The 16,628-nt window shown below is 36.1% G+C and overlaps 1 protein-coding gene across 4 annotated transcripts in view; it reads right to left on the minus strand.

Moving 5' to 3' along the window:
* Positions 1–16,628, minus strand: part of LOC145978039 (bridge-like lipid transfer protein family member 3B) — a 79,527-nt gene that overhangs the window by 37,580 nt on the left and 25,319 nt on the right. For all 4 annotated transcript variants that reach the window (XM_083110463.1, XM_083110455.1, XM_083110447.1 and 1 more), the window contains exons 5-8: positions 9,377–9,543; positions 7,711–7,870; positions 4,845–5,176; positions 917–1,088 (exon numbers count right to left, since the gene is read on the minus strand). In XM_083110463.1, the coding sequence (XP_082966589.1) occupies positions 917–1,088; positions 4,845–5,176; positions 7,711–7,870; positions 9,377–9,543 (831 nt within the window). The remainder of the gene's footprint in view (positions 1–916; positions 1,089–4,844; positions 5,177–7,710; positions 7,871–9,376; positions 9,544–16,628) is intronic.

Genomic DNA, 16,628 nt, shown 5'->3' on the forward strand with positions numbered 1-16,628 from the left:
GCTGGGATAGGGCTTACATATCAGTCATACATGTAAGTGTATCTGCTGGACTCAATCTGGCCACTTTTCAATCCTCCTTCCATACTCACAGCTGAAGGTGTAGGGGGGGGGGGAGGAAATTTTTTAAATTGCTATGTTTGACAAAATAATTCGTCATGCCCCAACTAATCCATGTTGCGGGACTTTAGACATGGTGACATTAATATACACACAAACTGTGCTAAGTATCCGCATACCAGTTTATATTGCTCAATAAGTTTTGATGACCACTTTCACCATCCACATCGGAACTCGTTCTTGGTCACCGAAATCAATTGAGCAAAATAAACAGTTATGCAGATGCTTAAGCACATTCTGTGTGCATATTAATCCCCAATACTGCAGCCATGTCAGAAAATCCAAACCATTCTGTCTTGTCTGGTGATTATATATACATATAAATGTGTTAACCCATACTGCTTTTGACAAAAACAATATAATGGGCTACACTAAACCCCTCAACTGCAATGCCAAAAATGAAATAAAACAATTTACTAATTCAATTTTGAGTTAAACCAAAAGCATTTTAAACATCTAACACAAAATACAGAAGGAAGATGCAAAATTATTTAGAAAACCGTAACATCTAAATAATAGTCAAAGAAATGAAAACCATTTGAGCCCCAGTTTCACTGACAAGATTCAAGGTGTGGCTTAGACTACATACTTATTGGAACTTCCAAGAGTTTATAGTTCATTCTATATTATCTTACAGCTAACTTACCTATGCTATGCAGACAGATAGAAAATATGACATTGCACACACCAAATGTGATTTACTCATTAAAACGAAGAGTGCACTACTAGGAATACATCTGCTATATAACTTACTTAGTCAAGAATATATGCTGCAAACAGAAGAGAGTAGGTACATTACCTGAAACTAATTCCTTGGGTGACTGTTTCCTTTTTGAAGTTGTCACTCTGTACAAAGTGAAGTCATTTATCCTTAAAATCACACACGTTGTCATTAGTTTTGCCAACTGGTTCAGAACATAATTTTTGATAGGATTACCACTTGGTGTTGAACTTGAAGATTTTTTGGATTCCTGAAATAAATTTCAGAATAGTTCAGTTAACCATCTGGGCTCTCATATGCAGGGATTGAAGTGATGGGGATGCAGGGGGAGGGGGTATCCCTCCCTCCTAGCAAAATTTTAACATTTTTCACTTCAGGCACTGCTCATATGGAAAGAGTAAACAACTAACATGAAGAAACTGAAAAGAACATTCTTTCTATATATTTTTTAAATCACAAATAAATTAATTAACTAAATATTTGTATTTTCCCCATGTCCATAGACGTACTAAGACGTACCACAATTTAGGGCCTCTCCAATGGCATAGTGGTAGTGTCGTTGCCTTGTAATCAATACCACCAGGTATCGAACATAGTGCTTCAGATCCCACTTGAAACTGTAGGGCCATTCCCGATTAGCCTTACTGTGCATAAAGTGAGCTAAAACACCAACTCCATCAAATGTACCACAATTTATGTGCTCATAGTTCATTTTAAAGGAAAAAAAAATAAAACATTTTAAGAGCAAAAATTCAAATAAGTTTAAAACATATGTAATGCCCAAATACTGCAATTACTTCCATAAATAGATATATGTGACCCAAACACAGCTTAATCTTTCACGAATTAAGTGCACAGTTACAAAGCAGTCACTTTTCATTCAGACTCCTACATTTTGAATTTAAAAGTAAATGGCATTCTTCACTGACCAATTACCCAGTGAATCAACATTATCACATCCGACATACTTGCACACGAACATTCTTCCATGATATTGGGAAGATGAAGAATAAATTTATGCAGGAAACATAAGATAAATGGGGCAAAGTTTGCACTTAATTGCATAAAGAAGGAACTTTAGCACCACCAGAACCTAAATATTAGGAATGGACCGATACAAAATTTTTGCCACTAGCGATAAAGTACTGACATGGAATTTACTCATCCAATATAAAATAGCACTTTTTTTAAAAAACATGAATGGTTCAACCTATTTAATAACTAGGTGACTACCATGGATATTAGCTTTGAAAAAGAAACTGCATATTTAGACTAACTTTACAAAACCTGGCCATATGGACAAAATTGCAGAATTTTGTACTAAATTAGAAGCTATTTATAGATATATGTATTGGTAATTTTACAGATATGCCTATGTCAGTTGATACCAACTAATCTGACCCATCACTACAACAAAACTTTGATGTGCAGTTGAAATTTACCCTATTTTAAATAATAATACAAGAAGGTTTTCCTTAGCACTGAGCCAATACCACTTTGAACTGATGTCGATACTCTTACTGATATATCAATACCAATGCTTGAAAACTAACAATCAAATGTTGTTCAAATTATTGGTTAATATTACTGTGGGTGAGTTTCCCACTCCAATTATAAGCATCAATAACCAGTTGGCTTCAAAATATTCAAGAATTACATCAGAATAGTAAAATTCCTGTTATGAATCTCAAAACATTTTTTCCACACAATACTAGTGCAAAATAAATGCGAATTTAGCTTTCATGATAATTTGACTCCGCAGAAGTGACAAAGCATTTTTTAGAACCACACAAAATATCAAAATGTTGGAAAAATATAGGTGTGTATTGGTAATAAAATTCAACAGATACTTTCCAATTGCGACACCACTGGCAACAGCCAACACTGATAGTGATAAGTATTGACATCAGCTCAACACAGGTTTTGCTTTATTTATTCTTCATGTCACAATAATTGTGAATGCTAGAGTCTGTGTCAAGTAGATGAGTGGAAGAAGCATGCTTTAGTCTGATAATGCTGCTTTCCCTAGGCTTTGAGCACAGGCAAAAAAAAAAAATTATACTTCTTTGCCCTACCCTTTCCCTCATAAAAATTGGGATTAAGAATTGTCAATAGGCCTAGACTTCAAATTATTGATGATTTTACAAAAATACAAATATGAATATATCAACCAATACTAACAGAGTGCCAATTAATCTGTTCAGTCACCAGCAAATAGATAGATGAAGGTACAGTTTTATCATAGCTGAAAGATAAATAAGTTCACACTCACAGTTAAAAGAGTTCTTATTTGTAATTTAAATTATGGTAATCTATTCAAATAAACTCACTATTCATCTTTCTGTGCAGTTTTAAAATTATGATAGTCTTCAATGACAAGTACAGGTAATGGACAAAATAATATGAACACCTTGGTTTGCAAAGGCCTATATACGCCATCGTGGAAAAGGAACAACACTCAGCAGAGATTTCAACCATCTAGTGGCGATGAAAGCAAACATATCAGTCTATCAGAAGCTGGTTTGAGAGTTGCATTCGAGCAGTCAGCTATCCGTCAAATGCAGGTATGTCCGACCTTTCAGACTTCAAAAGAGGCATGATCATAGGAGCCTGCCTGGCTGGAGCATCTGTGACAAAAACAGCTACACTTGTTGGTGTAGCACGGAGCACAGTGTCAACTGTTCTGACAGCCTACAGACAACATGGAAAGACAACGTCTGCAAAGGAGAATAGTGGGCGAAAAACAAAGTTATCCAACAGGGATCGACGTGTGTTGAAGCGAATAGTGACTCGAAAGCACAAGACAACACTGTCCCAGATAACCGCAGAGATGAACAATCACCTCCAGGACCCTGTATCAACGAAAACCATTCAAAGGGAGCTGCATTCTGTGAACATTCATGGCAGAGTTGACATCCCCAAACCGTTGGTGACTCCAAGTAATGCAGCGACACGAAGAAGGTGGTGCCAAGAGCACAAGAATTGGACACAGCAGCAATGGGAACATGTGATATGGTCAGACGAATCGTCTTTCACATTATTTCAGAAAACAGGACGTGTTTATGTGTGGAGAACTCCTGCTGAAGCATTTGATATTGACTGCTTAGTGCCTACCGTGAAACATGGTGGGGGGTCTGTGATGGTTCGGGGGGCTATATCTTGGAATGGTGTTGGCCCACTTGTCGTCCTGCGTGGGAGAATCAACGCAGAGAAGTACTGCACCATCCTGGCTGACCACCTCCATCCCATGGTTCAGACTTTGTTTCCCGATACATGCCCCATCTTCCAAGATGATAACGCCCCTATTCACACTGCTAGGTGCGTTGATGCATGGTTTGATGAGAACAGTGATGAGCATCTCAGCTGGTGTCCACAGTCCCCTGATCTTAACATCATTGAGCCTTTGTGGGGTATTTTGGAGGCCAAAGTGCGTAATCGGTTTCCACCTCCAATGACACTTTCGGAACTTGAGACTGTTTTGTGCGAGGAGTGGCTACGTATTCCAGTTCACACTGTACAGGACCTTTGTCTATCCCACGTAGGATACAAGCTGTCATTCAGGCAAGGGGGGGCCCAACCCCCTACTAATACAAGTTTTCTGCAATTGCATTGGTGTTCATATTATTTTGTCCATTACCTGTACATGCCTGACAAAGCTGTCAGACAGGTAGCGAAATATATCATGATCCAAGAACTGTTCAGGAAAATGAATAGTGAGTTGATTGAAATAGATTACCTCTCCTCCCCGACTGATTGGTTTTGTTTATTTTTCTTTGCTTCTCTGCCACTTCTGGCTAATCGGAAAGATGAGGATGAGTGATGATATGATAAAATTGATGAAGAGACAATCACAAAAAACACCCATGCCCAGGTTGGGATTTGAACCTGGGACCCTTAGGTTCATAGCATGCTGTGCTAACCACCTCTCCATGAACCCGCCAAATGGATATCCTTAGATACAATTGAATTGTGGTGCTCATGCCCCTTTGTCACACTATTACTATACCTGCTGACTGCTTGATGCTTGTGATGTAGTGGATGGTTTCCCTGCAGCTCCACTTTCATTTTGAGCCTTTTTGCTGTCAGATGTCTGCGAATGAGGTGTAGCTCGAGACAGAGGGGTATGAGATTTCCCACTGTCAATTAAGTCCATGAACATTGAACGAAAGGAAGACAAGGACTGCTCCAGCCATTGGCAATGAATGCCTTCCTTGTATTTTGGCCAGTGCTTTCTGTCTCCTATTGCTAAGTGATATGGGTAGTAATCTACTTGAAAATGCTTCAGAGAAATCTGGAAAGCTCCACCATCTTTCAATTCCGGATGACTAGATCTACCATCTGAAAAAAAAAAGTTAGCTCTTGTGATGCAATCAAGTGATGAACAGGTAACACTTATAATATTATAGGCTTCCCTAATGGCATACTGGTAATGTGATAAAGATTTCAAGGCAATTACATTACCACTATGCCATCGAGAAAACTAAGCTCCTGTAATGGTGCATACTGTTGGAAAGAAATAAAATGTAAAAAATGGAATATATATATCCTAGGAATGGGCTGATATGAAATACTGGCTGATACCGATCAAGTACTGATATAAAATTTGAAAGATAGCGACAGCAGATATTCTACCAATCCAATATAAAATTCCAAGTCGTCCTTGAAGAATCTAAATGGTTCATTAACCTCCTTAATAAGTGTATGTTAGCAGATGACTGCAATGCAAAAGAGCTGATCTCTATAGATTTACTCTTAAGAAAAGTAGAGCATGGAGAATGTATGTTTATATCCATAAAAATTATAACAAAATGGCAGAATATTGCACTAAATTATAAGATATTTATAGATATGCCGGATTAATAAAATAATCGGTAAATTTATTCTGCCCCATTTCCACATACAATATGTGTATGAAGTGAAAAAAATTCATAAAAAATAAGTGCTCTGGTTTAATTGACACAGTTCTGTATCACACTGTATGATGTTTGTTATGTTCATGGTTATTCTTAGGACTGAGGTAATAACACTTTGAACAAATACCCATACCAATATACTTTCAGATTTCCACCTATACAGATATCTAGGGGTGTGGGAGAGAGAATTATTTGGGTCGGGATGGGAAAAATTTGCAATTTCCTGATGGAAATGTTCAAAATTCCCCAAAGCTCTGAAAATCTCGAATTCTACACGTCATTTTCACTTTAAGTGATTGTTTTCGCTTTTCTGGTACAAAAACGAACAATTTTTGATAAGTTCTAGACATTTACAATGCAGAAAACGTCGAGAATTAACGACTTTTAAAAATGACCATTCGGTATTTCCCGACTGCTCGGGATCCTGAAAAGTCGGGAATTCATTTCCCGAAGTTGGGATCGGGATGCGAAATTTTTTCCCAATCCCGGTCCCGACTTTTCAGAATCCCGCACAACCCTACAGATATCGATGCCTGAAAATTGTAACAATAAAAAGTTGTTCAAAATATGATTAATATTAGTGAGTGAGTATTCTACTCCAATTACAAGCATACATTTACCAGTTTTGCTTGAAAATATTCAAGAATTAAATCCAATTAAAATACCTTCACACAATATTGGTGCAAAATGAATGGGAAATTGCATAATTTCCAGGATAATTAGACTCTATGAGAAAGTGTTATTATCATGTCCCACAATCAGTGACAGATCCAGAAGTTACAGTTGGGAAGGGTGAATTTCAGTCAGGTACCTCACTTAACTGAGAATCAATTCTAACTTCCACTTGCACTGTTACTGTTTTATATAAACCAGATATTATACTCTAAACAGGAAATGCTTTATAGATTAGGGTCCAGGGTTGAAATAGATGGTAACTATTATATGTTATTATAATTGCTCCTATTGCTACAGCAAACTGAACGATCAGATATAAGGAATAAAGTAAATAAAGAAAGAAAACAAAAACCTATTCTATCAAGAGGTCACAGGTTCAATTCCCTTTTGAGCCATATTGCACAGTCGTTCGGATCCAAATTTACCCTATCTTGAGCATAAAGTAGACTTGAATCAAACTTTAAAGAATATTCTCCAACAGGTTAATCTTGGTGTTAAAAGACAGAACATTTGAGTCTTCAAAAATGTTAATTATAGTAATATATCCAAAATCCTATCACCACCCTCCCCTTGGATCTGCACCTGGTGACAATAGCTATCACCTTCAACTGATTTCCAACAATTCTAATGCCCAAGTAAACAGAAGAAAAACATCTCTCCACATGAAACTTGCAAGTATGTCATTATGTCAAAGAAGTGATAATTCAGGTTTAAATTATATGCAGAAATGTGAAAACTGAAGGTATATTTCTCCATGCAAAAAGAGCATACAGAAGAATGAGGGCAACAAGAAGCAGAGACAACTTGAGAAGAGACTTCGCCTGATGCATTTGCACGGATGAAATCTTATACGTTCAACATGATGTGATAAATTTGAGAATAAACATTTTTATCTTCCATCGCAAATGGGCAAGGGAGATTAGCCTCGCATTGTTTTTAATTCCATCTGGCACTACAGTTAATAAAAAAGAAAAAGAAATATTATTGTGTGACGATGGTTGTAAAATGCAGGATGTAACTTACCATTTCTGGCTGAAAATTTCTGCTGCAAAGTACAAGATTGGTCAAGGTGCCAACTTGTTTCCCTAATTTTCTACCTTCAAATCCAGGTGTGTGGGTTATTTAAGAGTACAGAATACTCAATACACTGTGTTGAAACATTTCCCTGAATAACAACAAGTTAACATGGCCAATATGTTTTGCCTTAAAATGGTTGTTTAACTTGGGTAAATATAGGTAAATTAACTAACATTTTATCATTTAACAGAGACATAAAAACCTTACCACCAGGATCATCACATAGATGCAAGTCAAGGTTCTCTGACAGGAAATGATACGATGTTTCAACAACATCATATCTGGTAAATATCCGAGACAATGCACTTCTCTGCGGTTCTCTGGCTCTGGCTTGCTGTGAGAGTTGTGCTTGATATTCAGGCAACAGCTTTAAAGAAAAAAAGAAAAAAATATTACACACAAGTTCATCCAAACTAACTCATACCACTGCTAAAGACAAAATCAAGCTAAATTCAAGATTTTGTGGTTAATACTGAAAGAATTATAGTGTTCGTTGAGTATTAAATTATTCCAGAGGTAATTAATCACAAAGAAACTTGGGTAATAGAAAGATTAGGTCTACCTATTTTAGCTGAAGAATGCTAATGTGATACCATAACAACAAATTTTGCTCAAAAGATTAAATGCTAAATTACTATGTCAATTAAGGCAGATTTTACACCACGGTAGCCAGTGACATGCTACATCAAGTGGTAACTGACATTTCACCACAAACTGCATACTAACTAGCTATTTTTCCGTCCAGTGTGGAAAAGCATTCACCATGTATGGGGGACAAATAATCATCATAGAACAAACAGCCTAACATGAGAGATATCCAAGTAACAGGTAATGTGCAGTGCTGTACAGCTCTTCCAGTGTAAAAGGTTGCATCTGCTTCTTATGGTTTGTTTTCAAGTGACATGCCACTTGGATGCCATTGCCATGTGAAATCCTGCATGTTGCTTGTCACTTCAATGTGATCTCCTTAAAATTTGATAAATTAGATGGATTAATTAAATCAAGAACAGATTAGGTTCAGTTACAATTTGCTACGAACTTAAACACAAAATATCAATAATTTCATCAAAAGAAAGTATTACAATTAGTGCTGAACCAATACGACATTGAACCGATAATGATACAGATACTTGAAAATTGTGATAATTAAAAGTTATTAAAGATATTGATTAACATTTGCTTGCAAGTATTCCACTCCAAATATATGCATCAATTTACCAAGATTTTTCCTTTAAAATATTCAAGAATTATATCAAAATATTAAACTAGATGTTACGTTATCACAAAATTAAGTTTTTCAGACAAAACTGGTGTAGAATAAAAAGAAACTTCGAATTTTGCATAATTTCCAGGAAAATTCAACTCCCTGAAAGTGTCATGAGGTATTTTTGCAGAGCTTGTGAAAGACCAAAATTCTGGAAAAGTATCAGCTCGTATCGGTAAATAAATTTCGAAACTTTCTAATACTGATACATATTCGCTCAGCCCGAATTAAAATGCAAAAATTTATTCAGAAAAGGTGCTATAAATATGAAAACAAAAATTTCTTGTTAATGACACTGGCGAAAAATTATTTCCACAGAATAAAGATATATGAGTAAAAGACAGTCAAATGACCATATAGCAAGATTTGCCCAACCATTAGATTGATCAAGTTTAGTTTAAAGATGGGAGAATAAAATTTAAAGGAAAAGAGCTACAGCCAAATACTTTTGCTGGAATCAGAGGACTACATAAATATGAACAAAAAACAAATCAGTAGATCAGGACAAATACTGTGCGGCAAGTCATTAAATTTGTTGTGAAAAAGGTTCTTATTTCTTTTCTTTTAAATATATAAATGAAAATTATCTGCAAATATAAGTGAACTCACCTCCAGCTTTCTAGCTGCCTTTACTTTACGTGTAGATTCTGTAGATTTCTGCACTAACCCAGTAAGAGAGTCAATAAAATGCAATGCTGCCTTTAGCTGAGAGTCAGTTAACACCCACAGGAGATCATCCAGAATTAGCACCAATCGGCAACCCATAACGAAACAATCTATAAGGAGAGACATCAAAATCAACACATAAAAAGAAAATAATTGAACAAAATGGAATTAACAAAAATATTTTATACCCAGTACTATACGCAGCACAATAATATACATGTAAACATTATTGTTTAATTAAAAAAGGTGAAATGTGAAAAATACGTGGGGGGACACAAAAGAAACCATAATTTTGTAATAAAAAATTGTGTATTTATTTTTCGGTGTTACAAATTTAATCCCCTTAAAGTACTATCTGTCTGATGCAATGCAGGGGTCTAAACATGTTTTCCACTTTTCGAAGGAGTCCTGAAACTGTTCTTTTGACCACTCTAGGACCATAATAAAATTCAAGTATAATTCCCGGTTTTCAAGGTGAACTTTCCAAAAATTCAAGGGTATGCAAGCAGATGTTTTCTCTACATCAACGTATTATGAATCTCACCATTAACACATATGCACACACAAATAGTATATTAACAATATAAAGGGTCTATGTGATTCCAATGTATCCAAAAATTCTAAATCAATTCAATTAAACGGTACATAACTTTACAATATTTAATTTAAAGTACGGAGTTTACATTTCCAATTCCACATATTCAGACTCGAAATACATCTTCAAATGCAAGTGACGGATGTTACGTGATATACTAATCTACGAAAATTTGTTAATTGTACAAGAACTTCTCTTATCTTGCAATAATCTTTCGTCTGTCAGATAGACTGTTCTGCAAAAGACAGTAACAAAGCTAACGGATTGAGAGAATTCTGTTTTATTTCCCCCCAGCATTATTTTCCTTCCTTGATAAAAATAAAAGCTAACTGTGAAAAACTTGCCTCAGAGCATTTATAAGTATGTATAAATTCAATAGGACTTGAATTAATAATAGTTGCAATTTTTCACGTCTACGGCGAAACATTCACGTAGAAGTCACGCAGAATTCCCTGACCCAATAATTCCCACAGAATTCCAGGAATTCAAGGAATTCCCAGTGAGTAGCCACCCTGCTGTTGCACATTGATGCCTTTTAATGCCTCAGTCGTTTTTTTCTTCAACTCTTCCACATCTGTAAAACGTTTTCCTTTGAGGACTTTTCATTCAGGGGAATAAAAAGAAGTTGCACAGAGCAAAATTGGGTGAATATGACAGGTGGATAAGTTGGGTCATGCTGTTTTTAGTTTAAAAAAATTTCACACCCAAGGCTTTGTGTGCTGGCACGCCGTCATGGTGAAGCCACCACTTCCAACTTTGCCACAACTCGGAGCGTTTTCGTCTCAGTGCACCGTGCAAAGGTTTCAGAACTTGTGGGTAAAATGCCTCGTTAACAAATTGACCATTAGGAATGAATTCGGCGTAAACAATGACATTTCTATCACGAAAAGAAATCAACACTGACTTGACATGTAGCCCTGATCGAGGTTGGACTGCACATGACAATCACCATTCCTGAAGCGGGAAAACCACTCGTGAACTTGTGTTTTCCCCAGAGCAGCTTCCTAGTAAGCTGTCTCAAGGATTACAACTGTTTCTCCTTATGTTTTCCCTAACAGAAAACAGAATTTCACAGCCGCACGTTGTTCAAACTTTTCAGCCATTACAAAAATCTATGAACAAGCGAGAGGTGCTTAACAAAAAAAATTTACTACGTGGCACCACGACTCACTTGACAACGCCGGTCAGCAGACTGATGCAGAAAGCATTTAGCGGTGGAAGCATGTACTACAATGGCCTTCCCACCAGAGAGCAATTCCAGTTTCTTTTGGATCCACCCCCACGTAGATACTAGAAAGTTTTTAACTATGGCAATGAAATGACTTTTCACAAGTCATTTAAAATCATTTGGAAGATAGTCATACACATATATCTACACCTCAATACATTCAACAATAAATAAGACGATACTTATATTATAAATTCATAAATTAATTTGTTTAATATGGAATAAAGAAGAAATCCCCCAACAGTGGAAAGAATCCATAATTGTTCCTGTGTTTAAAAAAGGTGATAAAATGAACTGCAATAATTACCGTGGAATTTCTCTACTCTCAACAACATATTAAATATTATCTAACATTCTTTTAACAAGACTAACCCCATATGCTAATGAAATTATAGGTGATTATCAATGTGGATTTAAACGTAACAGATCAACTACAGATCAAATTTTTCACATCAGACAGACACTTGACAAAAAGTGGGAATATAATCAAAATGTCCATCAGCTATTCATTGATTTCAAAAAAGCATATGATTTGGTCAAAATAGATAAATTATATAATATATTAGTAGAGTTTGGAATACCTAAGAAGCTTGTTAGTATGATAAAAGTATGCACCAGTGAAACAGAAAGTAAAATTCGTGTGGGTACTAATGTGTCTGACAAATTTACAATTCATGATGGGTTAAAACAAGGAGATGCATTATCTCCATTGCTCTTTAATTTTGCCTTAGAATATGCTGTTAGGAAGGTAAAAGAAACTAACGAATGACTAAAATTAAATGGTGACTCAGTTGTTAGCATATGCAGATGATGTAGACTTATTAGGGAATGATATAAATACAATTAAGAATAATGCTAAAATATTTTTCAAAACTGCTAAAGAGATAGGTTTGGAAGTTAACAAAGAGAAAACTAAATATATGCTTACAGGCCGAAACCAAGTGTTAGGTAGGCTTACCATACGTCCGGGATTAGCCCGGACAGTCCTGGTTTTTTAGAGCTGTCCAGGGTGATGTCCGGGATTGCAAAATGTCCGGGATTTTGAGAATCTGAACATGAAAATAGCTACTGGTATAGAATATTCACGACCAAAATTTATGACCGGCAAGGATCGATTATACCTCTGTGCACAAGTTATTAATGCAATTGTAAAAGATGCCGTAAATATTGATGACCTATTTGATGAACAAGGTAATTCAAAACCAAAAGGTAGTTTGTGGTTCAAGTTCTGAAAAAGAACCAGATACTATTGAAGAGAAGTGGCAAACAATTTTTAAGGTGTTTCAAAAGACTGATATTTCACATAACAACATTTCTAAAATGGTTGAGTTTGCTACGTCATTGCCTGAAACATCTGCTCCAGTTGAGAGAGTATTTTCAATTATGGGGAATATTTGGTCTGCAGAAAGTGGTAGACTTCTAGTATCCACTGTTAAACATCTGCTGAAAGTTCAAATTAATTCAGAACTTTCATGTTGTGAATTTTATGATGTTATTAAAACAAACAAGCCATTTCTGAAAAAAGGCATGTCTAGTGAAAAATACAACTGAGTCAACTAACAGATAATGCTACCTAGAACAGAGAGGCTTCCTAAACATCAGAAAATGTATTATTCAATTAAACATTTCAAAATTAATTGATTGATTTTAGAAAATAATGTTAATATTTTTTTGTACAATTTATAGTTTAATGTTCCAATAAAATGTTAAGGCCTTTTAAGTCATTTCAATTTATTTTTGTAAAAAAAAAACTGAAATTCAGCAGTAACAAGTTGATCGCAAATATGTCCTGGGTTGGACCAAAAAAAATATGGTAAGCCTAGTGTTAGACAATAATCAAAATCTAATTATTGATAACAACTCATTTGAACCAGTTTTCAAATTCAAATACTTAGGAGTAATATTAACAAATGAAAATTATATTAAAGAGGAAATAAAAAGTAGGCTTAATTCAGGAAATGCATGTTACTTCTCTCTTCATAAACTTTTGTCTTCTAGTTTAATATCTAAGAAACTAAAAGTTAAAATATACAAAACAGTAATTTTGCCTGTAGTATTATATGGGTATGAAACTTGGTCCCTTACATTGAAAGAGGAACATAAATTGAGAGTATTTGAAAATAAGATCCTTAGGGAAATATTTGGACCTAAAAGGGATGAGGAGACAGGTGAGTGGAGAAGGTTACATAATTTAGAACTACATAATTTGTATTCATGTCCGGATATTATTAAAATAATTAAATCAAGAAGACTTAGGTGGGCAGGCAATGTGGCACGAATGGGAGAGGAAAGATGAGTTTACAGGATTCTTGTTGGGAAACCTGTAGGAAGGCCAAGACGAAGATGGAGGGATAACGTTGAGATGGACCTAAAGGAAATCGGTAGGGATGGAAAAGAGTATATAGATCTTGCTCAAGATAGGGACAGATGGAAGGCCTGTGTTGCTGCAGCCATGAACCTTCGGGTTTAAGAAGGCTAGAGAGTTAGTTAGTTAGTTTGTTAGTTAGTTACATACTTATATCAGAGTTTTTTGAGTTTTCTAAAAGCATGTAAAAGAAATATATGTGCAGGTGCATGTGTGCACATGCATGCGACTTGAATGATGTTATTTTTTCTTAAAAATCAGTTTTTTTTTTTGTTTTTTAAGTCAGTCAGTCAGTCAGTCAAATTCATTTACAGGTGGGCTAATCACGGCTAAGTTGAATCTGAACCAACTTCAACTAAGTACCATTGCATTCTCGTTGTTGTGAGTGGCTAAAAAGTGGCAGAAAACTGAAGCAAAATAAGAAAATGCAAATACAAAATTTTGCATGCCATTGCTGTGTTGCTTCCATACTGTAACCACAAATTCAACTCATACCCACTAACGCCTACATCCACCCAGTGTTATTATGTATAAGGAAATGAAGTAACAAAACTAACCAATATGCAGTGCTCAAAGTGCAGAGGAACGTGGAGGAATGCTGTCCTACCTGCACCCAGTCAAGAAATTTTAATAAAAGCATTCCCTGGCTAGCATAATTTTCATAAGCATCACCCATATATCCTGAAACTCAACCAAGCATCCACCCACTAGGAATTTCCAATTCGAGAACTGCCGCAGAATTTCTTTTATATGAATAGTGATTGGTTGTACCCAGGAGAAAAGGTACTTCTGTATGGTTGTCAATATACAGGTAGAATAGAACAGAATGGTCTTTATTTAAGCACCATTTAAGATTCATTCATTTTTAACAACAGCCACTAGGCAGATTCACATTTAAACCCTTATTGGTAAGCATTTTTAGGAATTATTTTGCCCTGGAAAGTGATCATCATCTAGTAGGGAAAGTACACAGGAAATCGAATGAAACGCCCCCCCCCCCTTACGGTTATGCAACCTGGAATTTTATATCATCTAGTTTCGCCAGGAATAGCAGCTCGCGAGAAGCATACTGTTTCCAACTCTTGCATCTAGCCACAGATTCACGCGACCGGGTGGAGATCTTGCTTTCCTCTTGATTTGATTTTTACGGACAAGAAGTTTATTTTGAGAATGTCTCAGGTAATAATAACAAGTGTTATTAACATTTATGCTTGAGTGTTTTATTATTCTTTTACCACTTCCAAACGAATATGTGAAGAATTTTTTTTTTCATTTTGCAATAATGCTTTCGGCATTTTTCCTTCAGAGTTATTCTTTTTGTTTTTAAATTTTTGGCGACATCTGATTTGGAAAAAGTTCCACGAAGTTTGTTTTAAGTGTAAATGCATCTGGACATACAGTGTAGAGTGGGATTTGAACAACAAATATGAGCTTCCGTCGCGAATCGAACCAGCGCTCCTTTCATTATGTTTTCTTTCCACGTTTATTAAAATTTGCTTCCTTCATCCTACTTCCAATTGTCGTATATTTCAATTCGTATTCCCGTTTTTTTTTTTCATTTGCATTGTTTGAGCCGTGATAACTTTCTCTCTTAATCTGGTTATTCGAATACTTTTATACTTTTTTTTTTTCTCCTTTTCTCGATTTTCCCTTCGCACTCATTACAGATTTCGGTATCGCGCTTTTCCATATTTTCAGTAATTTAATTCTTTGACTATTTTTAATTTGCCCTTAGTCCGAATCAAGAAAATATGTTAGGAAATGTTTCCCGTGTAAATCATATTGTATGGTGATGTAAAATTGATGCCAGCTTTTTCTTGCGATAAGGGTTTTGAAAGTGCAAGGGTCTCATTTATTAACCATGGTGGGAAAGGGGGGGGGTGGAGGGGTGCCAGAAACCTTCCAGTCGGAATATGCCTGAAACGAAAAGTATAGATCGACCACAACGAAAAAAATCATTGGGACGAAAAGTACCCGCGCAGATCTCCCTTCTTCCCTTCAGCTCGGGCCATAAGGAAGCATGGTCCACTCTCCCCCGCCCCTCCTCGCGGGAGTATGGTGCACAGGAGTCGTGGGTCTGCGCAGGTTGTTTTGCTTGTGATTCCACTCTTCCATCAGCAGGTGGGGTGCTGAGAAGGCTAGGCTATCTGCGAGTGAGGGGGAGGGGGTGACGAGCAACACTGCCACAGCGAGTCGCTGTAAATGATTTCATCGTCTGTGCTGGGTGAAACCGGTTCTTGGTGCTCCTACACTTTTCCGATACATTTCTGCCAGCCTTTCTAGCGAAGCGAGGTCATATGTTCCAGATTCAAACTCTGGTCAGGCATGAATGTATCACTGAGTTTGTCCCGTCACAATTTTATAAATTGATAATTCATCTGTATTATCGCGATTAACTCAAGAGGCAGAAGAGTGATGTAAAATAACCGAAATAGAAATTGATGCATTTGTGCCGGGTGCTAGTGTAACGAGGAAGTTAACTCTTTATAAATGATGAAATAGGTAGCCCTTGCGCTCAAATACACTTATACCTTGGCACAAAAAAAAAAAAATCCAACTTATTCTACTACATTTGGAATACAGCCAAGAGCGATGTAAAGCAATGCAATTACATTGTGAATGTTTCACATCCTGTAGTCTTTCTTTTTTTCTTAGCGGGGTCGGGGGTTCATTCATTACAAATATCTAGGAAAGGATTTAACAGCAATCCGTGATATTCTTAAATATCATAACATGCTGCGTAGCCAGGGTTCTTGGGTCCTAGCCTCTGATAATGAGTTTTTCCTTTTCGTTGTTTCTTCAATCTTCATCAATTTCCCTGAAGCATCATTCATCCTCTGTCGCCATTGGCTATATGTAAAAGTTGACATAAAATTAGTACATTTTGAAAAGAAAAAACAAGGATCTGCTTTTCTCATAGCTCGCCAAACATGCACATTTCTGTATTTTATGCTTTCAAAGCTATCATTATTCTTGGCAGGCAATGGAATTGAAGCAACTCTCACAA

This window comes from Lepisma saccharinum, chromosome 1, assembly GCF_977018435.1.
Source record: "Lepisma saccharinum chromosome 1, izLepSacc3.1, whole genome shotgun sequence".
Taxonomy (NCBI): Eukaryota; Metazoa; Arthropoda; class Insecta; order Zygentoma; family Lepismatidae; genus Lepisma; species Lepisma saccharinum.